At 32.3% G+C, this 26813-nt stretch overlaps 1 protein-coding gene across 3 annotated transcripts in view; it reads right to left on the bottom strand.

Annotated features, from left to right (window-relative positions):
- Window positions 1-8266: 8266 nt before the first annotated feature.
- Window positions 8267-26813, bottom strand: part of CarT (Carcinine transporter) — a 370341-nt gene continuing 351794 nt past the window's right edge. For all 3 annotated transcript variants that reach the window (XM_081745089.1, XM_081745097.1, XM_081745080.1), the window contains 4 exons: window positions 23274-23455; window positions 22100-22278; window positions 13836-13973; window positions 8267-8404 (listed from right to left, as the gene is read on the bottom strand). In XM_081745089.1, coding sequence (XP_081601215.1) covers window position 8404; window positions 13836-13973; window positions 22100-22278; window positions 23274-23455 — 500 coding nt within the window. In that variant the 3' untranslated portion in view covers window positions 8267-8403. The remainder of the gene's footprint in view (window positions 8405-13835; window positions 13974-22099; window positions 22279-23273; window positions 23456-26813) is intronic.

Here is a 26813-nt window from a genome sequence, read left to right as displayed (position 1 = left end):
TATAATTATCACAGCTTCAACCATTCCAGTCAGTATTGGTTTAATCTTTTTTATATTTATCATAGTCTTAAATTATTTCACTTTTTCTTGTTTCGTTTCTGGCATCATGTTAATTTTTTATTCAGATTATACAACTGGAGCTATACATCTAAAAAAAAACAAATATACTAGTCCAAGTTCCTATTAAAATAATATGTTCCCTAATCGAACTCTTCTTCGCTCCTCTTTTAGATAGTAAATAATATCACTGAAATGCAAAATTTTTGTCGAGCATCTCTTCCAACTTAACTATCCCATACCATTTCTTGTAATACAAGTTTTAGTGGTGTGTATATATATGTCTCTTCCGAGACTGATATTTTATTTCATCTCAAGAATCTTTCAAACTAAGGAGTTAAAATCCTTTTTTATTTAACAAATACTACACATATTTCATTCCTTTAATTTAAAAGGTTTTCATCTACTTTATTCGATGAAACTAATTACATCTTTGTGCTATGTCTCCTTCCAAATCAAAACTGTTCAACTTCTTTGCCAGTATATCTTTTATATTCGAAGCTTTTTTTTTTTTTTTTTTTTTTTTTTTTTTTTTTTTGCTTGCGATGTGAAACTGATACTGATGGAAAAGCATTTTAGAATATTCAATATAAAGTACATCGTCCGATTCGAACGAAATTTGCACCATAACATGTGTGTCTGTAAAGTGTATGCTTGAAGATCTCAGCACGCCAGCTAACGTTAACCGCACGCTGATCGTCATGTCTGTAGAAAACATGCTGCTGTAATGTGAAAGTTGTCGAAGATGAGTAGCAGATGTGTATTCCTAGAACGGCGCCTACGAACGTCTCTTGCACAATTAAGTAAGTGTCTTCAAGTATAGCCATATATTGAGGCAGCGAGACGTGAAATGGCCGTTTCTTTGAATTGTCGCTCATGTTTCATGTCGTTTAATGGTCCATTAGTGGTATACACAATGGAGGAGGCAAAGGGCTCCTATAGCCGATGTGACCTCTTTAGCGCCTCCGCTACGTACCGAAGTACTCTTTGAGAGAAAAATCATTCGGGTGGTCCTAACTGGTAGACAGCGACTACCAGCACAATTAGAGTTATCTAGGTTTCCCGAACACTAAACAATCGATTCTTGAATATTGATCTACCTCAGGTTCCTTTCGCACAATTACTCTTGACACTTGATCACAGCCAAGAATGTTGTCAGTGTTATCAGTAAATGCAGCAGTGTCATGCGAATGGAAGGTGGTGGTATTCAGCGATGATCGTAGATTTTTTGATAGATACGGGGTGTTTTGTGCACTATGTAAACTTACAGATGAGTGTTTATTCTCATTCGCCACATTTCACTTTCTGGTTTTTTTTTTTTTGTTGTTTTTTTTTTTAAAAAAAGAGAGGAAAATAAGCTACATGTCCCGTTCGACTCTGGTCTTCATTCAGAGGAGTATGATTAGCACGTTATGCATTCGTGATGCCATCAATCTTGTCGTCCGACTTTATCTGTATCGTCTACCTGGTCTACGCATTCTGTTCTAGCCTGCAAGGTCTCCCAACCTAAGTCTTATCGAACACGTGCGGGGCATCATGGTAGAACGGTGCCTGACCACCAGCCAGCTCTGAAAACGACGATCTCCCAAGACAGACATAGTCTACAGCATCTAACCAGCTACATGTCCGAACTCTTTGTGTGGTCATTTCTGATAGTTACATATTGTATTAAGACAAGCACTGTAACGTGTTAAGGATGTGCCATAGATATCATGTTGGGAAGAGTATCACTTACCATCGCGTTGTATACCAACTTTGGGCCACATCCGTGAATTCTTACTGTGTTCTTATGCGGGCCAGATCCGTGAACTGTTACTGTGTGTTCTATAGCCCTCATGTTTTTTATTGAGTTTTAGCTAAAGAAATTCTCTGTATTTATGAAAACTCACTCGTCATTTGATTGCAAATTTCGATTTTTAAATCTCCTCTTCTATGTTCTTTAAAAATATATATATTATTTACCTTTTCATTTTTATTTCGCTTGAACTTGTTTATTATTGTACGTCGTTGTTAATATTGCAATTTCTTTTCGATTTTCGTTTACTTTTGTTTTCTTCTTTACACTTAGTTTACTTGTTTTTTGTTTTCTGAAATACACAGTTTATTCTTTTTGTTATATAACTCAAGTTGCATTTCCCTCGTTAAAGGCTAATTTTCACTCTTTGTTTCTACATTTTCGTTGCATTTTTCTTCTACTTTCCTATTTGCAGTTAATTTACCTCCACATGCATTATTCAAATTTATATATCCTTCTTCTTGTCATATTTACGTCTATTGAGTATTACTCTATATTTATCAATTTTGTTGTAATTTAAATGTAATTTAATTTAAATGTAATTTGTTGTAATTTAATTGTTCGCATTATTTTGTTGTAATTTAATAATACACTTTATATAGAGTACAGTAATTCCGACTTACGAAATACAAAACTTACGTCAATTTGCAGTTAAGTAATAAACCTTGAAAATTAAAACTTCTAGTGCATATGAATATGTTTATAGTTTGACATCCATTGCAGTCTGTATAAAGAACAATTATCTGTGCCTGTACCTTTTTCATACTTTTGTAGTTTGTATCCGAGCAAATATTGCTATCTGTTTCATTTATAAAATAATGGTGAGTAAGTAACACTCTCACTCAACACATCGAATAGGGAAAGTTCGTATGCACTTGTGGGGAAAAGTACATAATTTGAAAAGTACATAAAAGCGTGAATATATATATATATATACGAAGACGATGAACCGTGGAACTCACACCCATAACAATTCTGAATCCCCACTGACACATTTCACTTTGTCAAGGCTTACATTTTGCCACTTTGGACATACCTCTAGGTCTGAGCATATCAAAGAATTCCTTATGCCTTGTCAGGGATCCCTTGCATATCCTCTGCATATTGCTGAAATATGCGTTTTTGTATAGTCTATATGTAACTCCTTTACATTGCCCTAGACCTTCAACTCCAGGATTTCTCGTGTTTGAAACAACGCGTGTTTTGATATCCACGCTTTTGGATGACCCTAGCTCTGAAACTATACACTTTTTCTTCATACAGTCTAAACGAACATTTTATTTTTTTATTTTCCTGTGATGAATCGCCTCTTTCATTAATATCCTATATAGCAATATTGCACTTTCGTACAAAGTTACATTTAAGCAATTGGCAAATTCAAGTTACATATAACTAGAGTTTCATAATGGTTTACGGAACACATTGTAAGTCAGGGATTACTGTAATCCAACAATCTAAACACATGTGAATTTTGGCCCAAGTTAAAATTTTACAATAAAAAAAATAGTTCAATAAATACATAAATTTGTACGATCACTATTATTAGTAGTTGTATTAGTATTAATGTATGATGCTTTAGAAAAACCACAGAGTTTATTATAAAATATATATTTTATTTAAAAGTAAATATACAAATTACATAATACTATCTTACTAATTTATTAGTACTGTACATGATAAACTATTAAATGTATAAGACAATTACAGACAATTCTTTGGATTACAGCTAGAAACTTACGAAATAAATAAATATACCAACTTATGCTCGTTTCCAAAATAAAGATGGAAATTTAAATGGATAAAATGGTTCATACATTGTGCGTTGCTGATTAGAAATGAGAGCAAGAAGACATTTTTCCACTTTCTATTCATAGATAGGAACATGATACTAGGGTATGATTTACATTATACAATATTTTCTCATTAATCACTTTGTTCATAGACTATTGCAACAGGTATTATAATGCCAGCGATTTAAAATTTATTCGTAAGACTTGCTTTGAAGTTATATACTCATAAATATAAAAATGTCTTTGTTATCTTGTCGTAACATAACTGAACTTCTACAGGTAATATAATTTCATAAAACTAGTATTCACAACATATACAATTACTGCATAACCACTGTTACCTACGCGTATTACACAGTTCAGAAAATATCTACCTAACATTGAAAGAGAAAATATATATATATAGGGAAAGAGATTTTCTTCGAATATATGGCGTTAGTTTCTGTAATTTCACGCTTGTTGTAATAAAATCTCTTGAGAAAATAATAAATAGAGATCTCTTGAGATCTATATAATTTGGTTCCCTTCTTGAAAATACTGATTACTCCATATACCAAGACGGTTGTAAAATTTTAATCATCAAGATGGTTGTAGTCATATGAGTATTATTAAATATGGTATAAATGAGCGAGACACTGTTTAAGAAGTATCTAAATTATGATAATAATTTGAAAATTGAATATCATATATAGTATTTACTGGCCACTTATTCACAGCAAACAAATTACAGATAATTTTCCACAGTACTAATATTCCTTCGCTTCCAGATTTTATCACCATAGAGACCACCAACGCACAGAAAATATCACTGTCTATTCGTAAGCAATCTAAATTAAACTTAAGTATTTTCTTTCTGAATGAATTTTTACTGAACCCCTCGGTGAGTACACCTCATCTTCACTTACAATACTGAATTAAGAGTGCTGCTCATTCTAGCTTCGGAACTTAACTTAAACAAAAATAAAATCTGACCGAAGCAAACAATTATTACTATTACTTTGTGTCACACTTTCAGCAATATATTATTGCCTTTGTCATACATCTTTTCTACACTACAGTATACAGGAAAAGAGCATTCTGTAGCAAAAGACAAAGAAAATATGCCCATGCGTAATAGCGAAATGAAGACTGTAATATCAGAGATTGAATCATCATAGTGGGATAACTTGGAAAGTTTAATTTTCAGGTTTAGTATCTTCCTACAAAAATATATTGAAAACATTAAGCGTGAATTGTTCAAATCTCTACGTAATCGAAACTTAAATGCTTTGTCACCGAATAGTGTAGCTAGTTACCAAACGACTTCGAAATCTCTTATTATACAAAAGTATATATCACCTAAATCCGTAGTACGTGTTTCTAACATGAGTAGGTTCAGTTCAGATTCAAACAGCGCTGGCCAGAATTACAAAAACTGAAACCAGATCTAATTGTAGTGTGGTTGTACTGTCTGAAAAAGTAGACAAGGAACTGCTATAGCTCATCTCTTTCAAGCTAGACCAAATTATATGTTAGTGCGTCAAGTAGTTTAGCACTGCATTACTAACAGAAAAGCAAAAGTGATGGAAAGAATTTGATTAAACCTAGTAACAATATAAATTTGACAACAGTTCTAATAGAAGATTTCAGTTGTAAAAATAGTAACAACAAAAAATCGAAAGAAACTTTATCCAATATCCAGACTCCAAAAACTTTACCGACTATACATGCTAGTTTGAGATGCTTAACATGTGGCTTGGTCCAAAATTTTTGTTTTGCAGATCCTAATGATCATATGGAACTTTTCAAAAGTAAGATGTCTGATATGAAACAGTGAATTCAGAATGTATCGTCTAACTTCAGTATTGTAGATGATAGCGGCAACATTGAAAGCCGTTGGACCACTGTAGCGTCTCGGGCAGAGCCTTATGATCAATCTAATAAAAGTAAAGATTCAGTTCTTGAATTTCAAATATTGTGTATAAACATTATTCTTACCGTGCAAAGCCGAACACTTCTGTTAGTCTACAATAAATCTATTTAAAAGTATCTGATGAAGGCAATGGTATACTGCTCAAACTATAACACAGATTAATAATAATAATAATAATAATAATAATAATAATAATAATAATAATAATAATAATAATAATAATAATAATAATAATAATAATAATAATAATAATAATAATAATGTTTACTTCGGTCACATTTTATTATTTTTAATGAATTAGAAAATATCCAGATTGGCCCAAAGTCCAGTCATATAGGGACAATTGAAAAAATGCAAATAGGCGAAATGCAATTCCTTAAGTTGTCATCTTACACATCGAGTATTTATAACTACCGTCTGTGGTGCAGGTAGACAAAAATGGAATGTGCTGTAGATGACAATGTACGTTAAGCAAAATACAAAGAAGTGCTCATATCTATATATTCAAGGCTTACACGTAACATCAGTTTGAAGATCTTGTCATAAAGTCTCACCTTGGAATGGGACGAGACTAACAAGATTCCTTTATTTATTTATTTATTTATTTATTTATTTTACTATTATTCACCCAATTTTCCCTATGAGACTAGACTTTATGGAATATTATCTAGAATTTTGATTTCAATACGTACAAGTTTTGTGGGTGCACAGCAAACATCAGTTTCAGTCATAAATGTATGAAACCTGCTAGGATAGATTTCTCAAAGTTACGAAAGCATAAGCGGATGGTACTAAACGATGAGATAGCGTTTTATTAAAAACAATAAACAACCAAGAGTTATCCAATTACAGAAATCACTGAATACGCCCAATTACATGGAAAGTTATATTAAATAAATATGCAAATTGTTGCGGTAAAAGTAAATAACGTTTAATACGCGTATGTTTAATTCCTGAGCGGATGTCAGTAAATTAATTTTAAATTGTTCTCCATATTAAACATCAAATAGATGCGAGAGATGTAAAAGTGCAGTGAGCACATGTAAGATTGATAGAGAGCATTTTTACAAAATAGTTATGCTTAACTAACATTATATCAACGAACATAAATGGGTATACTACACTGAACATAATAAACAGGAAAACCATTTAATACAAAAGCTCCTTATTTTACAGATACAATCAGAAAAACATATTTCATTGATATTAAGTTTTGAAAGAATCTTTAACACAAGCTGTAGGCAAACAGTTAATAGGAATTAGTAAAATATTCTAAAGTCTACAGTAATCACAGATTGCGCTTCGTTTCAAAGTACTGTATTCATTATGCGTTATAATATATTATCTACAGTAGTTTAAAGTTACGTGTATATTATCTAGTCAGATAAAGAAAATAATTATACACTATCTTTTTACACTGTGTGCGACATATTGAACTCTCTATGATCTAAAATGGCCGATCTGTTTACTTTTGGTTTGAGTGGTCAGAAATTCGATTTCCAGCGAAGATTCAAATTTTTACGAGGACCAATTTCAAGCAACATGAACTAAGTAAAGACACCAAAAAGTTCAGAAATACTCGGGTTGACTTGTCACATCACATCATAATCTTATCTTTCCAGATATTGAATTTGAAACCAATTTCTTTGACTAATAAATGCATATCTCACCGAGAAATATAGAATAAATACAGAAGAATACAAAGAACTCTTCTTCTTCTCCGTGCAGATTGACATATTCCTAAATATTTATGTCGAATGATATTCAAACAGTTTTGTGTATACTGAGTACTAAACTTTCAGTTGAAAATTTAAATTTAAATTTTATTTTTATTTTATTTTTTATGAATGTTATCTGATAACATTTTTTAAAAAAATTGTAAGCAGAAGCAAGCATCAATCACGGAATGAATAAATATTATTGTCAAAAGATTTTAATCATAAGTGTTTCGATTTTATTTCGGATATCTGTACGTATTAGGAAACATAATCAACCATGAACTAATAATGTTACAGTCTGTTCAACATGTGCATAAATTAACAAAAAGACATTGAAGAAATTCAATTTTTGATACTGACTTCTGACATAATAAAATTCAAATATCAACTATTTCACTTCAAGTAAGTTGTGGAATATTTACTTAAAGAACAATTCAAAGTTCTAATGTACTTAAATATCAATAGTCAAACAATTAAATCGATGTACTAAGATACCGAATTAATGTTTTTACACTGAAATGTCATGTTTCTATGTGGAGCACTATTTATACTTATGGATATTAACATCTATATTTTAAAAATCGCACATATATGGTATGATTTTAAAATATGAGATCTAATCTATACAGGAGATCGGTATGATTTGTTTAAATGAATGTATTATTAAATGAATTAATTACTTCTACAATTTTTTTGCTTCAAAAACATATCTCTGTTCCTCTTTCATACTAACTCAAACACACACACATACATCATACATACAAGTGCATTATGAAAAACTAGAGAATATTTACAAATTCTTAAGAAATCTTTGTTTAAAATTGGTTTTCTCTCGAAATATATATAATTTATACAAAAATGATTTGTTGTTTATTTTAAAAATATATTCTAGTACCAGTATGTAATTTGCATGAGACCTGACGAATCCACGGGAGTTTCTAATACTGTTGATTGACGAACAAGGTTCAAACCCCGGCAACGTGACGAACGTCGACGACTACTGTGACGACTACCTTCTCTACTCAGGGGAGTTTCTTCTGTTACTTCTGTGGATACATTCGTCGGGAACTCCTGGCACTCAATTGTTTCCTTATCGGACAAATCCTCATAGAAGCTGTCTCCAGATGCTGATCTACATTTAAAAAAACGTAAGAGAAAATTATTATTATTATTTGGTCGATATATAATGAATATTATTTCGAGGGTCAATCCATATGAAGTTATCTAATGACGCTTGGTGGGCCATTTCTTATTTTTTTGCAAGATATAGTATTACCATAAACATTGGCAACACAAAACAGGATTTAAAAAAAAAAATAATCCAGCCCCTTTGTGACTGGCAGCGATTTTTATTGAACAGCGCGTACCACTTAGTGACTCTACAGGCGTTAGAGTAAATTTGTATATATCTTGGGACTGGATTATTCAAAATCATTGCAAGAAACACATTTTTGTAGTACTTTCTCTTCATTAATTTTGTCGCTAAGCATGTAAGCCTTAATTAAACCCTAATAGGTGAAAATTACACCTTGAGTTTAGTATCGAAAATTAACAAATTCCGCTTTTTAGAGCTGAAGTTTATAATGAAGATGTGATTTATTAAAGTTGATTTTTTTATTAATATAATTACATATGGTACTATATTAACGATAGTAGAGCAACAATATCGGTAAGTAGTTCCTACATTTCTTATGATTTGGCAAAATTGTATTTCTCTAATTTTTCCAAAGTTTGAAGCAGTATGATATCTCTGATGGAACATGGAATAAAAAGATAATATTTTTAGTAGAATGTAATAATGAGATGAAATGTGAACGTGAAATAAAAGCAAGGATAGAAATGGCTAAAGGAGCCTTTAGGATAAAGAAAATACTATTTTGTGGGACCTTGAATAAAGAGTTGAGAAAAAGACTCATAAAATGCTTCTTGTGGAGTATTGTACTGTACGGATCGGAAACATGGACATTACGAAAAAAAAAAATTAGAAAAGACTGAAAGCTTTCGAGATGTGGGTGTGGAGAAGAATGTAGCGAATTAGCTGGGTCGAGCGGAAAACGAATGAGGGTGTGTTAGAAATGGTAGGGAAGAAAATAACAATATTAGATATTATTAAGAAGGGGAAGAGAAACTGGTTGGGACATTGGATAACAAGAAACTGTATCATGAGGGACGTGCTAGAGGATATGGTGGTAGAAAAGAGAGGAAGGGGGTGAAGGAGACAAGTAAAAGAAGATATCAAAACAGAGAAATCGTACGTGAAGATTAAGAGGATAGCGGAAGACCGTGGAGCATGGAAGCTTCTCAGTTGCAGCAAGTGACCTGCCAATAATGGCAGAATGACTATGATGATGATGATGACATCTGTATAAGGGAAAACTATACTAAAAATTTCAACTCGGATATTTTACTGTGAAGAAAGTCATGAATTTTCACAAATTTAACGGAAAACGCATGTTTACTTACTCTGAACCATTCGTTTTTGAACTAAATACTGTAGGGTGACAGAAAATTTGGTATGTATTTAAGTATACTTATGATATTTGTAAATATTCATAGCTTAAGTTTGAAAATAAAGAACAAGCTTTCACTGGTGCTATAGGTCAATCACATAACATCTTGGCAAACGAGGAAGATTATACACTTACATTTAAATTCTTTACGCACAGACATGCCATACTCACACTTTGTTGAATCGGACATTCTCGATACTCATACTTTGTTGAGTTGGAGAATTAAATCATCTTCCTACACTAACGTAACAGCGAAAATAACTGTTGTCAACTAAGCGGAAGAAAAACGTAAGACCATAGATATAGGAAGAGAGTATTCACGGTCCGACACGATGTAGAATTAGATATAGTCTGTTAAAGATGGGTGATCATCGTGTTGTTCCGACTACAAAAATAGTAGTTGAGTACAAGTCATCAAATTTGACTAGTACCAATGTAGTAACGAATAGTCCGATTAATAATATTTCAGTCATTTTCTCATCAGAATAGCTTTTCAATTTACAGACGTGTACAAACTCAGAAAGCCAAGAATCCGAGCACCAGACGTGGTATGTATGGTTACGTATGGTATGTAAATTAAAAGGCTTTGTCGGCATATTTTAATATAGAGTTAACATCAGATTTACGTCCATATTTTACCTTTTCTCTGCCGTCAGTTGGGTTTTCTCCGTATTGTATTACACCACAAGGATTAGTAAATAGTGGATCTATTTATAAAAGATTCATGTCAATGGTTTTAGTAAACCTTCACTTGGAAAGTATAGTATGCAATGTAGACAATTTGTAAGTTAATGCTGACACACAGGACATTTTAAACCTATTGACATTCTAAATTATCTTTTTAACGCCTAAGAAAATCTGGACTCGATATCAGTAGAGAAGCTTCAATTTTTATTTCCAGAAATTTTGGCTCTTGGACATCCAATATCTCCTTATGGCTACCAGATTTCAGACCGACTTTTAAAGTCAATTGAACATATTCCACCTCAAAATCAACGAAAGCTGTGGGTTTGTTTTTGGACCTATGTAACTTCGTCAGGAAATTGTTATACAACTACGCCCAAATCGTTGCCCCATTATAGAGCTACTGAAGAAATGAGTGAAATTTATATGGGAACCTGTCCACCAAGAAGCAATTGAAATTTTGAAGAAAAATGCTTGAGGCACCAATGTTGTCTTCTTATAGGTCGAACAAACCTTTATATTTATGGATAAATGCAAATAAAACAGGAATTTCTAGTATATTAACACAGTGTATAGACGAAAAAATGCAATATTGGCATAAACTGTCTACGATTGAACAAGAATTATCATTAGTTTTGGCTGTAACGAAAGCATTTAAATACTACTTGATAGGAACACCTTTCTATTTGATAATCGAGCGTTGCTTTAGCTTAATATCGCAACAAATTTACCAATAAAGTTGCTTCGTTGAAGTTTGATGCTTTCTCAGTTTGATTATGCCCCAGTTCACATACGTTATGAAGCAAATATATTGGATTCAATGAGTCATGTCATTGTTCTGCCGCCGTAATCGGAAGATCTCTTATTAGAAGATTTGGAATAGGAAAGTTGGCTTGCCAATTTCAAAGAACGAGAAAACATTGAAAAAATGCAGCAAACAGATCACTATTTCGAACCTGCCTACAAGAAAATAAACAGGGAGAAGATCGTAAGTTAGAAAGGCAAGCCAAAGCATTTGAATTAATCGACAGGAAATTGTACCTTTCGCATAAATTCGAAAACATCATAAAATATTTGTTGTGTATTACTTTTAAAATGAGGGATGAAATTTTCAATGTTTTGCATGCTCATCCATTAACTGTGGCCCATGCCGGACAAAATCACACGTATCACCTTGCATTGCCAAAGGTGTGGTTTCCTCATATGCAAAATTGTTTTAGGCAAAAGGTTAAACAGTATGTCTGTTGTCAAGTAAACAAAAAAAGGCAATCAAACTATTATGGTTGTCACAATTTTTTTCCAAAGGTGACGCCATTTTCAGTGGTGAGTGTTAACCTTTCCCTACTTCTTCAATGGATCGTCAAAAGAATATTTTAATTATGTGAGATACCTGTAAGAGGTACACATAATATAGGTACATAATACATACATAATATACATAAGGGAAACAGATTTGGCAAAAGCTTCAGCATAAGTAGGAGCTGAAATTATAGCCTTATTATATAAGGAAAATATGTAGGTATGTTACTTAATTAGTTGCATGTTTTCCAGTTTTCTTATTTTTTATTTGTGATTTGTTATGGATTTTATTTACTTTCCAAAATTAACTTTATTTACTTTTCAAAATTAACTTTATTTATTTGAATGTTGTAAACTTATTCTAAGATGAAAATCATTCAACATAACAAAAATAACAATGTGTTCTATGATGCACATCGGTACAGTATTTAGTTCAGAAATATATGGTTGAGAGTAGCGTAAACATGCGTTTTTCGTGCAACTTTTGAAAATCCAATTACTTTGTTTACAGTCAAATATCCAAGTTGAAGTTTTTAGTATTTTTTTTTCCTATATAGATGTATATTCTGCTAAAAGAAATATTACCTTTTTATTCTATGTTCCACTATCAATATCATACTTCAAACTTTGGAAAAATTACATTCTTTTTTAAAAAATCATAAAAATATAGGAAGCACTTATAAAACTGCAGCTCTAAATAGTGGAATTTTTAAATGCTGATACTAAACTTTCGGGATATAATTTTCACCTATTAGGATTCAATTAAGGCTTTTCATGCTAAGGGACGAAATTAGCGAAGAGAAAGTGCTGAAGAAAATTATGTTTGTTGCAACATTTCTGAATAATCCAGTTTTAAGATACACAAGTTTACGCTAACACCTTCAAACTCCCAATTGACACCCCGCTGCCACTTACAAACGAGTTGGGATTAAAAATTTTTAAAAAGCACTTTTTTTGCTCTCAAAATATATAGTAATAGTATATAGAAAATTAACTGTTAAAAATGTTCAAGCGACCAAAACATTTATTGGATCACTTCTTATGGATTGACCCTTTTAACTAGCTGAAATGCCTATTATCTCTTAAGTTCACTCGAAATCTAAAGTAACCAGTATACATGTATGTGAGAAAATCTTAATCGAAGGTTCATTCCTGACCTCTTTTCTGAAATTAGTACTTCTATTGGTAAAGCACATTTAGTATCTTGAAATGTCTAAGAAAACATAACTATTTTAGCAATCAAATTACTATATATTATATATAATTTACTAAGATATATCTACTTTCTGAATATGTCCATTCTATAAAACTAGAGTGAGTTTAATTACGTTGTGAAGTAAATATTTTCCTTTGATATTCTAGAAATAAAGATAGGTGTCAACAGTGGATTTAAATTAGTAAGTAAAAACAAAAAAAAAAAAAAAAAAAAAAAAAAATGCTACTTCTGGTTTATCCTTCATCCCATTGCAAAATACAAAATGTATTTCACAGTTTCCACAAAGACTTTTACCAAGTATCTCGGAGTATAGTAAACATTTTGAACTTCGAATTTATATACAGGATAATGATACATATTAATGTTATTTTATTTTTCTCTTGTATTTTAATGACACACTATGATATTCTAGCACAAGTGGTGTATGAACTAATACTCTTCAACTATGCTTGGTTCTTCCTTTAATATAGAATATATTTCAATTATTGTCTTTATAAGCTTTATCTCATTTTACATAAGTGTGCAAGCATGATTGGATTAATCTAATTTAATAATTTGGAAAAGGAATTACTAGCAGAAGTTTATTTACAAGTGAAATAAATAAATAATTAAATCATAATCTTAAGAGAATGTATGTTTCAACAAAGAAAAGAAGATCGGTTGAATATTATGCCATTTGGTTTATCTAAATAAAGAATATTTTCTAGGAGAACGAGATGAAAATACATAAGTTATACTGTTAATGTTCAATTCAAAATTTGTGAATATTTTTTGTACCAAAATGAAAATGATGAGGAAGTAAATGCATAACAAAAATATAAATTTCAGCTAAAGCTACTAGCAATCTACTCTACCATTTGTCATAGGTTCTTTTGTGTAAAGCGGAAGGATCAAGCTGCGCAGGATATTCTCTCGAACTAGGCACATGGTCATTAAGTGAAGGAGACAGATTTCTCTTCAAATCCTCAACTGGGAAAACTACTTTGAACAATCTGTGAAATAAATTAAAAATAAAATAAGAACAAAAGTTTTATAGGCATCTAAGAAATAAAGCACAAAATTTAAAATAAGTATAATAAAAACAAAAGAATAAACCAATAGAAAAAAAAACAAAAAATTACTTATAAAATTATATCTGTAATTACGTAAAACGTTACACATTATGTAAATAATATATTATATAATCTGTTTAAAAACGTTATTGCCTTTACACAGAACTTTTAATATTGTAGATTAGTAATTTCTGTCAATATACAATAAGTTTTAATATTATTCTTAGCTTCTTTTAGATAATATATTTTTCTGCAGTATAACGTCTATAATGTATACGCACTCCCTGTTAGTCCAGTGGCTAGCGCGCATATCTTTGGGACACAAAGGTCCTGGTTCGATTCCCAGTAAGAGCGCCTTGGAAAATTTGAATACATTACGAGGTTCGGATTTCACGTTAAACTGTAGGCCCATGATTTATATACAGCCTCGGTGCTGAAAGAAACAACTAAATTCCAACAAATCAATCTATAATGTATAGAAGATTTTTTTAAAGTTTTGTCAATACCGTAAAAAATATTCTCACATAGAGTCCAACTCCACACTTAACTGAGTATTTTCCAAACCAACTTCAAGTATATAGAATATGTACTATAAAATAACAAAAAATAAAACAAAAGAAATTTTTCTACGGTATCCTAAATATAAAATTGAAATTGGAGAGCGAACTTGCAAAGAAATTACTTATTATTTGCTGTTAGAATATTGGATTAAGAATTGTATTCGAGTCTTCACTCAGTTTTACTACTTTCAAAATTTTCCTGGAAAAACAATTTTCGTTGAAAACAATACATACGACAAATCATTGAGTCTTTATTTAAAATTAGATCACTGAGTTATTTTTATTCACCCATTTACTTCTAACCATAATTCTTCAAATAGCAGTTTGAGTTATTATTCGACATTTGGTTAAATTAAATTCCTTCTTGATTACATATGGTTATTTCGAAATTACTTTCGGACGGGAGAGAACATACATTGCTATACACAATATAACAAGAAAGCATATCCCCTCCTGTCATTTGGTCCATTCATTCATTTTATTAACATTATTTTTTTTACAACTTCCGAAACTGAATATTGTTTACTCTGTTTGAAATACAAAAAAGTATATTTAATCAAAATAATCATAAATTATTTATATTATAAAGGTAACCAAGAAAGTTCTGACGCTTTTTCACCCACCACCTTCGAACATCGATATTCACCTAAGACGTACTTGGAAGATCAAAACTAGTCCCCATGAGCATCGACGACTTTTTGACAACGTTCTAGAAGGCCATAGATTCCATCGCGGTAGAACTTGCTGGGCTATGAAGCGAAAAATATACCAAGTGCATTTTGCACCCCTTCCAGGATTTGAACTGGCGTCCTCTAAAGTGATTGACCAAGGAATGGAACAGGTGACAATCGGACGGAGCAATGTTCGGGGAGTATGGCGAATGCCATAATGTTTCTCATCCAAGGTGTAGAGTGGTGTCCCGGGTCATCTTAGCCACGTGAGGCTTAGCGTTATCCTGTAACAGGAGGGGCACCTTTGCGATTTAGAAGTGTTTTCAGTTTTTCTTGAACATGGCTCAACTGCTGACAGTACACAGTTGCATTGATGCTCTGACCACCTGACAGCAGTTCCCGATGCACGATGCCGCGAGCAATCCACTAAATACATAGGAGGACCTTATTCTGGTGTAGTGCTGGTTTCAACTGTTTTGGAACCGGTTCATGGGATGCTAACCAATAATGACGGCGCAGTGAAGCTTCGTACAGGACCCACTTCTCATCACATGTCAACACCCTCCTTCCTCAGACGAGACAGAAAAAAAAAAGGTGTCTGCTCGCGTTGTCTTCTGGCCCGAAATAAAATCATGTGGAACCGATCGACCCTACTTGTAGTCAAGGGCGGACAGGGATAAAAATTTCACTATGGAACAATTCCACCAACGAGTCCATTTCAAAAAAAAAAAAAAAAAAAAAAAGTAGACCCTATTTTTTGTTATACAATAATAAGTTTTATAATTTTATATTTTTTAATTTGTCCTTTATAAATTAAGGAATATATGCTCTTGTAAATGAAACTATATTCAATTCGAGATAGGCCTACTTTGTGCTTAATATTCTGAATATTCCTTTAGCACATAATCGTCACAGTAGTATAGGTATTCTACTGTTTTAAGAGGAAGATTTTTTGTGTATTTAGCTTTTTATTTTTAACTTCATACAAAACCAAATTTAGGGATTTGGCTGGCTGTTATATATTTTAGCAAGTTTTATGAAGTTGTGAAGTGAAGTAGAAATTTGAGCACATAGACAGACATTGATACATACGTACATATCTTTCAGATGACATTTTCAAGTTATGAGTAAATTTTTCAGGACATCACTTTTCTGTGTTACACTAATTATGATGTCTACATCAATATATTGAAACATTTCCTTCTCCGCTGACATAAGCATAAAGGATTTCAACTTATCCTGTGATAGAGTCGTTCTCAGTCTGCTTTTTATGAACTTTAACACAGAAAAGCTTCTCTCGCATGCTACCTGTGTAAAAAAATGTGTGAGCATGTACTTGTAGGCATTGGGGGCCGGTGGATTGTGGTTTCGGGTGTTGCAGTACGAATGATCGCAGACAGAAGATATAAACTAGACTCATTGACTAATCAGCATAACTTTAGATGCAAATGCTATGTGACATGTGAAATTAAATAAAATTCCATGTTTAAAAACTTTAAAAAATGAAAAACATTTTATCGAATTAATCACCTTATTTTATTAGTAAGTTCATTCTCCTCTCTTTGATTGGAGAAAATCTGCCTAATACATGCTGGTTAAACTCTGGTATTCTTATTGTCAGGTCTTTTTCTCTGGAAAGCATAACTAATGGTGATAGCCTTTCTTGGGACATTAAATTCCTTGAAAGTGTCAATTCTTTTTGATGTGGGAAAAAACTTTCCTTCTTTTGCTGACGCCATAGGTACAGTTAATATTAATTTCAGAATCTTTGTAGATTCACTAAATAATTTTTCTGGATTATAGCGACCAATTCACTCTAGCATTCCAGTCCCTGACAGTGATCCTAATTCCTCTGCAGCGTAGACTGAAGGCAGTTCGTGGCAGAGATTAGTGTTATAAAAAAATGTAAATTGAACACACATTATTCACAGTTTATCTAGAAAAATTTGAAACAAATTGTGGATTTGTATATCTAAGGCCAACAACATTGCTGCCATAACATGTTCTGTGAATTTAAAATGGATTTTTTTCGAACACTCTTCTGAATTCCCCTGCTTGTTTAGTCCAAGCCTTAATTAAAAGTTTTTCCTCAGTGGAGAACCGGGCATTTTTTTTTTTTTTTTTTTTTTTTGTAAGTTATTTACAGAAGTCATGGTATAGAATTCATTCAGAATTTGTACGTTATTTACAGAATTACAGCACATACACAACTCAAGTAAATCTTATAACTAAAAATCAAAACAGCTTATACAAAAGAGGTATATGAATCGCGGTGTCACATGATACACCAACCCACACACGTGCGTAAAAGAATAACTACATTCCAAATCGTCCATCTTGGTTGTAAGCAATACGCGGTGAACACAATATATTTTCACACGAGAGGAAACAATGCTTATCAATGTGATACGTTCTGGAAAGAAAACTTTGAAATCCACCAGATGTAGGATCAGCATGTAGCAGAAGCCAAAAGTTAAAGAACGTCAAAACAAACAGCATTGCCAGTTCTACACCCAGAAACGTTTGCTGGAAGGGGTCCAATACGTCTATGTGATTTCGAACCTGTCTTATTCTGCACCCGAAAGGATGATAAGTATTTAATTACTGTCACCTATATTCTTAGAAAAAATGATAGAACGAATATGTTTATAAAAAAAGAAAGAGTACATGATGAGGCGTAAAATAAAATATTTAGCCTAAATCAATCATTTCTCTTTTAGACAAGTATAGTTCATTAAGAAACTCTACAAATGTCAGTCGAGTTTCGAAATTTTTGGGAGGTCCGGATCCGGTGGATCCTCCTCGTGGCTGCACCACTGAGCATTGCTAACAAGTCCAAAATTCAATGTGGCGTTTACCATCATACAGTTTTATGTGGAAAGTTATGAAGAGTATAAAATACATTTGTTTTATAAAACCAATATGTATAGACTCTATACTAAAATACCATCCACAGAGGGGGAGATTCTATATATTGACTTATTAATATGTTTTCACAAATTACTTTAAGAAGCTTTCATTATTTATATAAGCTAAGAATTAACTTGTAAATGCGGGTTTACTTTCATTTATTTTCTGCTCTAATACATATTTTCTTTCTTATTTTGTAATTCTGCAATGACTTTTTTTTTAATATCATTATATTGGTTCGCTTTAGTATAGCCCCGTAATTTAAAAATATGAATGCATAAAAATAAATTCCATTTGTTAATTGGTACTGAAATAAATTCAGAAATCTTATTTAGCGCGAAAAACCTCGTTCACTGGAAACCGTGCCGCGTTGTTGCAGAAGCACTGCAACAACCACAGCCTTTGAGACTTAACATTCGCTCCAATTGCAGCGCTGTAGAAATCTGGTCGTTGTATGCTCGCTGCAACGCAATATAAATTAAAGACTCTATGAAGGATTATTTTTCGCGTTTTAAAACGGAGTAATTGATTTTACAGTTATAGACGTAAAAAAAATATTATTTAAAGTATATATAGGAGTATTAGAAGGTATTTTTTTCTGTTCTTTACTACTACTGCTAATGTTTTTTTTTTTTTTTTTTTAAATACTTTGGTCGTTGCGCATCGCTGTAACACTTCCATTAGCTGCCACTGCTTGTAGGCAAATCCTATTTACGGTAAGTTCCTGTCAAAAGATTATACATACACGAAAGTCTGTAGCAACAAACACAACAGTCCTGACATGAACGAATACCCTTTTTCTTCAGAGTGAAGTCATCCAGAGAGATATGTGTGGTTTGAACCTCCTCTTCAATTCCATTACATCATACTCATCTAAAGGGGACTGTTTCAGTCTCTCCCAATGATTAGCTAAACTGGTCAGTTCCGTTCTTTAATAGATCTGCAGTGATATGAGACTTAAAATGCCAATGTCTTAGCTAAATGTTCAAGTGCAGGTGGGTCAAGTCCTCTGCTTCTAATATCTTGGAAACATTTTGGATCAAGAATAGCTAGGTTAGCAAAGAAATCACTATTGTTCGTATCAAACCGCCTTGACAAGCTTGTGTTTACTGTGTCTACAATAACATTAAAAACTTGATATGTATAAGTGTCTTCTGGATCGGATACAAGTTCATCAGGTGCTAATTCTCCAGCCGTCATTTTTATTTTCCTTCGTCTTTCCTGTGGAAGAGTAGTAGTAACAGCAATGATCATATCATCATCTTCAAGTAACGTAGCTTTTGCCCATTCAATTAATTCTTTCCCTTCATTCTTGATTGTTTCAAAACATTCTGGAACATTTTGGAAGTCATTTTCACCATGTTAAATGCTTTCATTATATCCAAGCCATTTGTTTGTAAATATGTAGATAGAGTTGATGTGTGTCAAAAATGTACAAAAAAGTAAATAAATAAATAAATAAACGTCGTCAAAATATTTTCAAATTTGAGTAGGAAGCTTCTATGTGAAGCTGCTTTTCGTCTAGTGTCTGGTGGCGTTAGATTATTGTTTTCGACCGTGTCAAGTGTTACAAGCAGAGTAACAAAGAGAGATGATTCCTTGTTGCCCTTTGATCCGAAAACTTTCTTCAGAGCGCCATCCTTTGCCCACCATCTTCTTTCTCCAATGAGATTCAGTCGTTTTCGATGCTCAGCCCCTTCATTTGCGATTTCCCACACATTCATTCGTGAGTAAGAATCTCGTAAAGAAAAAAAAAAAACTGCAACATCATTTAAAAGCCCAAAAGGAGTTGCTTTGGATTGGAAATTAAGAAATTAATTATTTTGACTGTTCAATAGGCCTACACTTTAAAAATGTTTTACAGATATAGCCTACATCTTTTGATTTGGTCATACTGTACTGTCTGAAAGTCTTCCGGCCCCTTGAAATTGTAATGGACAGGTCCCTGTAGAAAGCTCCACAACTCCACTATCGCCAGTCCGCCCCTGTTTGTAGTGCTTTCCAAGTTGATTGAAGTGCTTCCGAACGGTTTCTCTACTCACACTGAATTGTAGTTCCAGTTCCTCACATATCTGGCCACTGTTCGCCTCAATTGCTGCCTGAAGATCTTCATTTTGTACATGTGTTGTTCTTACGACACGTGGTGCGTCTTTGAATGTTTCGTCACAGTCCTTAAACTTGTTAAACCAGTGCTGCACTGTCCGCGTAGTCATGACACCCTCACCAAAGGCCTGACATATCTTCCGGCCCGCTGCAGCGACGTTTGACTCCAGTTTGAACTCGTACAGCATACACGCCCTTATGACGCTCTGTGGAGGTCTCATGTTCACTCTGTCCTTACGCACGTTCACGGTGTAACTGAACTGCCACAACCAGGTAGTATGTTGGATATACCCACACCAAAAACTGACCTTCGCCTTATCTCTATTCGCATTCAACTCACGGTGTGAGGACCAATGGAACACAGACTTCCACAAAAAGCGACAGAACTTTCTTGGTTAGCTTTATATAAATTGAAAAGAGGGTTCAATCTAAATATGATTTTAAAATGTTATCATACGTTTAAACAAGTAGCCACCTGTACAAATGCATTAAAGGAAGAAAGAGAGAAATGTGGAACAATTTGTAACTGCATTTAGGTTACACGAAGATGTCTAAATCAATCCATCTCAAAATAAACAGAAATGTACTGTATATTTCAAGAATTTTGCTCTTGAAATGAAAATATTTTATTTTAAATTATTTGAAAGTATTCAAGGTGAATTTGTCAAAAATTGCTTAATTCTTTTAGAATGTACTTAATAACTGTATTAGAAGTGAACAAAGATTAAGGAATAGAAAAAATAAATACATAAAACATGTTCTAGTTATGAAAAGAATATTTTAGGATAACAATGTGACGAATCTGTCTTTAGGAAAATTTAGAAAGGATAACATTACGTGCTGATGGGGGAAAAAAAGTACTTGGTAAACTAGTACTAACCCTTTGAGAGCAAGCGTTGTATTTTCAAGATTATGTTTTACGCAAAGATTTCGGTCTTGTTTGATATTTACGGTAAATTGGTTTATTTGTGTTATGGTACTATAGCCTATTTGACATGGAGAAATTATACTAGATGAATATAACTATTTGGTGACCTGTTATATATCATTTGGAAATTATCTATTATGTTTCTAATATGAAATAATTGTTATTAATGTTTACATCACCATGGCAACAGTTTGGTAATTAGGTTATTTTACATTAGTCTGAATAATGATATACGTAGAGTTAATCACTTTACGGGTAAACAAGATTAACTAACTACAATATTGGTAACCATTTACGGAATTTCATTCTAACAAATAACATACACGTATACTAAAAATATTCTTGAGCTATAATAAGTAATTGATTGCTCATATGAAACATGCTGGATTCTGAGCACTAATATAATATTATGGAAGTAAATAAGATATAAAATAAACAAACTTATTTCTAAATATTTATGCAAAAATGTTCCTCACAAATCCGATTTTGTAACGTCCTCTGTATTTCACTTCTAATAGACTTCTAATTCATAGATGCAATTTTCTTGAATCATTTTAAATTATGACTGATTATGCAATCAACTAATGGATCATCCGAAACGAATAGCTGATGTATCTATTTGTTTTGTCGTGAAATAACTAATTATTTTGTTAACTTAGAATTCTTACAATGCCATATGTTGATCACTAAAATAATGTCACATTTATCAGGCTAATTTAGTCTAAATCTTACATTACTTTTTCATTCTAATTCGGACTCCAAATGTTTTGTATAGAAAATCACATTTATATCATATGATTTAGCTATTAATTAAATATATTTCCTTAAACATTTTATAAAACTTTGTAAAAAAAAAAAAAAAAAAAAAAAAAAAAAAAAAAAACATTAATTTACCTTTGAGGTGCGCATTGAATACAATTTTTAAGACTCCAATCTTTTCCAAATTCTTCTCCTTCCTCTATTGTTTGAGGAAGTCGGTGATGCAATGTCTCTGGGAGTCGAAGTGCAGTAATACCGCCGATGACAGCTATCACTCCCATAATAACAAGTGGCAGAACCAGAACTTCGGTACCCTAAATGTTAATAAGAATTGTTATAATTATTATTTAAAAATAACACTGATAAAGTAATCCGTCACTACACAGAAAGTATTTTAATTGCTATTGTTAAGTACAATAGAAACCAATATATATTAATTATTCTCAATTTGTAGTCTATAGGACTTCCAAAATGATTTCAGAGCTGCGAGACTCGATTTAGTGGCGGTGTAAACTTGATAAAACTTAAAAATTGCGTACTACTATGTACGCAGTGAATTTGCTAGGATTTCTAACATTTCTCTTTTACACACTTTAAAATATTGTAGGGTTTTATTTGTGAAATATGAACAAAATTGTCTCTATCATCTTTAAGAAAATAATCCGATAAGAACTTACTCCAAGCGTGAACTATATTTTTTGAATTTTTCATAGAGCAATTACTGATACCAAATGATAAGGTTGTTAATAAAATATTGAGTTATGAAATATAAACAAAATCATCACAGGCAATTTCGAGAATGACATTTCTTTTATTTGAACCTAAGTAAGCTAAGCTTATTTGAGAAGGGGGGAATTTAAGTTCCTTGCCTTGGAGAATCTTATTAAAAGCTTGAGTGTACGCATCCACCGAGACGAACGAACAGACAAACGTCCAAAAATCACTTTTTTTGACATGCAGAGGCTATGAAACATGTAAATCCGTTGAAATCTTGATTATTATTTTATTTATTTATTATTTTTTTTATTTTTTATTTTTATTTTTATTTTTTTTCGATTACCATACGTCCCTCTCTCCTATCTGCGCTAATACATAAATAAACGTAATATGCTGTTCGAATGTGTTCTTCTGTGGATACACAGAAACACGTTTTGTACACAAAAGACGCTATATGAATTTCTGGCTCTGATAATAAGAATCCTTAAGTAGTTATCATGGTTGTCTTTTTACCGCTAACATGTAGCAGAAAATATTTATTATTTTAAAGTATCTTATTATTTTTACACACATGAATATAAGTCTTACTTACCAGATAATTAATAAAAGGAATTATAATAAGTCCAATAGCTCCTATGTAAGCACTTGTTCCAATGCCGATGCCTCTTACTTGAGTGGGATATAGCTCACCAGCAAATGGATAAATAATAAGGAACGACGCGGATATTGTAAATTTAGAGAAGAGGTAAAATATCAACGTAGCTGTAGTGGCATCTGGAAAATATAGGGAAAAGGGGTCAACAATTGAGTACACAATGTTAAATTAGATGCATTCACTTAAAAGTACAGTTTTTTCATATCAATAACAATTTGACCTATATAAAAACTGTCGTATGAAATATCAGCTATCATATTTTAAATTATTATAATCTATGCGCTAATACATTAATACTTTATATTAATAATATCATATAATAAGTGAATTATAACTTAATAGTGCATAAAGTTTTTTTATTAGCATGGAACAGAATAGACAATTAAAATATTTTTCAGTGCGAAAATTTGGGTACGCGAAAGGTGAGAGAATAGTCAAAGCATCCAAAAATAAAAATAACCTGAGGCCAAGGTTGTGTGAACTGGAAAATAAACTTTCCCACAACAAGCTATAACATAACATTTAGCTGAACTCGATATGTGCATCTGTGATCTGATCTATTGTTTGCAAGAAAAGTTAAAAACAAAATATCTGGTGACGTTCTGGTGGACAAATACACGGATTTTCCAAAACTGAACAGAAAAACAAAAATAACCTTTATATTTGTATACATAACAATAATGTTTATCAGAAAACTATAATTTGAACTTTTTAAGATTCAAAAATATAGTGCCAACTAGTTGTAACAAACAAGGATATTTACAAGTATAAAAAGACAGATTTTATAAACCAAGGAATCATTTGATTATTCAGCAATCATTCAGAATCAATCGATCATTCAACGATCATTCATTCGGCTTTCACCATTTCGGATTCACTTCGTTCCGTTCAGAGCTTCGACATGAAGTCTCTGAGTAGCTGTTGTCAGGACATTAAGTATAAACTTTATAAAAAAAAAAAAAAAAAAAAGTATAACTAATGTATGGTATTGTATAACAGGTTAAAATTATCTATTGGCAATTTACACGTTTTATAGTAATTATATGTTTCTTTCTTTTTGTGTTTTACACTCTGTAAAGAAAAAATAGCGACACTTGCTCGGATATGGTTTTTACAATATACATTAACCAATAGGTGTTTTTACATGAATTGCTGATAATATTACAATGCATATTCCTAACCAGCAGTTCATTCTTAATACTTGCGCCGCAGTTTCAGGTTTGTTTATATGCATATAATGAATTTATATGCATATATTAGTAGCTATGTGTGTTTTCAGCAAAACCGGCTGTGGGAAGAACTATACATGAAAGTATGAAAGATCAACAATAATAGCACAAAACAAAAAATGTAATTTCTTAAGAGTAAGATATATTGTGTACGAACATTAAGAGGTACAATACTTCAAAATAAATTTCGTATGTGGACCATGGGCTTTAGGTAGTGCAGGGAATCCTCGAGGCCTTTTGGTGACAAGGCTATTGCAAAATACAACCTTGATTTCATGGAATCACTCCCGGATTATCTGTTCCGTGAGTTCCATTCTATCCGAGATAGTTGTCTATTGAGTTTTCTGCTCATATTGACCCAAACTTTACAATTGGATTCATATCAGGTAAGTTTGGAGGCCAAATGAGTATTTAAATAGTCATATTCTTGCATCACGTTTTAACGATTTTCGCTCGGTGACATGAAGCATTAACGTCCTGGAAAACGAAGTAGTCCAATTTTTCTTCAGGAAAGTTATCTTTAGCTTTGTAAGAATTTTACGTACCAGAATTTGAAGACGTTTTTGTGCATCAAATGACTTTTTACTTATATCCATTGTTCTGACGTCTTTGGCGGTGAAGCAAGCCCATACCATCACTCAGTAACTGAATATTTGCATCTCTTAAACAAAATCCGTATCAAGTTCCTCGTTCATTCGTATCCACAACTTCACACCACTATCGTTTCCTTCTATTCTAAACTTTCTTCAACGGAGAAAACAACATGCTTCCAGTTGTCATAAGTCCAAGTAGCATATCGCCTCAAAAACCTACGTGTTGAAGTCTTCTGTGTTTTTGTCAGTTTCGACTTTTCAGGCAGTTTTTTCTTCGTAATATCCTCTTGATACAGTTAAGATAATACAGTCGTACGAGTGGCTGCAGTTCCAAGATCATCTCAAATTATAGAAATGATTTTTGGGGAAGTCATTCCTTAATTCTACAGTGCTATTGATTTTATTTGGCGATCTGCTCTGGGTGATGCATTCTTTTTTCTATTACTGCTGACGAAGGGATGATTTCTTATACTATTTTTGCTTGTGGATTACTCATTCTGCCGTCGAATGGTGGATTTTGAGTATTCCAACCATCTCCCTTAGAGATGTAACTTAGCTGTGCAAAGCAAGAATTATGTCTTGTTCACGTGGCGACAAGTCACATTTCTTACCCATCATACTTGTTTACAGTCCACATGTAGCAACAATTTCATACAAAAACAACGCTGCACAACAGCAATATTGCCACTTAACACTGTTCAAACAATGACAAAGCAGAGAACAAGCACAAAATGCTAATTACCTGGGCCTACACATCACGAATACAATGCAGAATTCTCACTCCAATAACTTACGAGACGTTCTCAGGAGCCATCTGGTGAGAATATTACTGATACATAAATAATTAATAAGCGCCGTTGTACACCATAGGTGTCACAGATAATGCAAATGAAATATCACACTTATAATTTCCTTCTATTCCTCTTCTAGCCGGCTGCAACTATGGTTTTCTGTGTAAGTTACCTTGAGAATTGAGGTGTCGCTATTTTTTCTTTACAAAGTGTATTTGTGTATTTAACCTATGTGTAATTGTTTCTTTTATTCTAAATATTAATTAATTACATTATGCATTCTTCTTCTTATTTTTATTCAATCTCTTTTATTCTACAACCTCACATCTACATAAAATGCCATGGATCATTTGGGTAATGGTCTCCATGTGACAGGCAATACACTATAACTATAATCCCACTATACTACCCGTTTCATTATTGTGGTATACTAATACACTTTACCCATTACACCATTATATTTATTATTTTCTATATATATGTTAATAAATCCAAGTATCTAGAATTAATTCAGTGATAATGACATATTGGAAATATGCAACTCTGCGCTAAGAAAAGTAGTTTACACTCGTTATCCTAACATTCTGTACGGTTTAAGCCTTACAGAATGTGTACTTCTAAAATTATTGACAACGAAAGAAGAAAATATTGATTAGACGCGTGAGAAAATCGTCTAATATTTTAGAAAAAATTACTTCCATTCAAAAGATATGCACTTGGATGCATATTCAAATAATCTTTGTTGAATGCTTCAAGATAAATTATTAGATGCAGGTACTCATTTGTTGATATCAAGGATTAGTCTTACAACAGATCGAATCTAACTATCCGAACTCTCTAGACTGACAGCTCACAAAGCAGTAT

This window comes from Thermobia domestica, chromosome 2 (assembly GCF_964235325.1).
Source record: "Thermobia domestica chromosome 2, izTheDome1.hap1.1, whole genome shotgun sequence".
Taxonomy (NCBI): Eukaryota; Metazoa; Arthropoda; class Insecta; order Zygentoma; family Lepismatidae; genus Thermobia; species Thermobia domestica.
The sequence above is the reverse complement of the archived record's forward strand: the minus strand, read 5'-3'. Positions and strand labels throughout refer to the sequence as shown.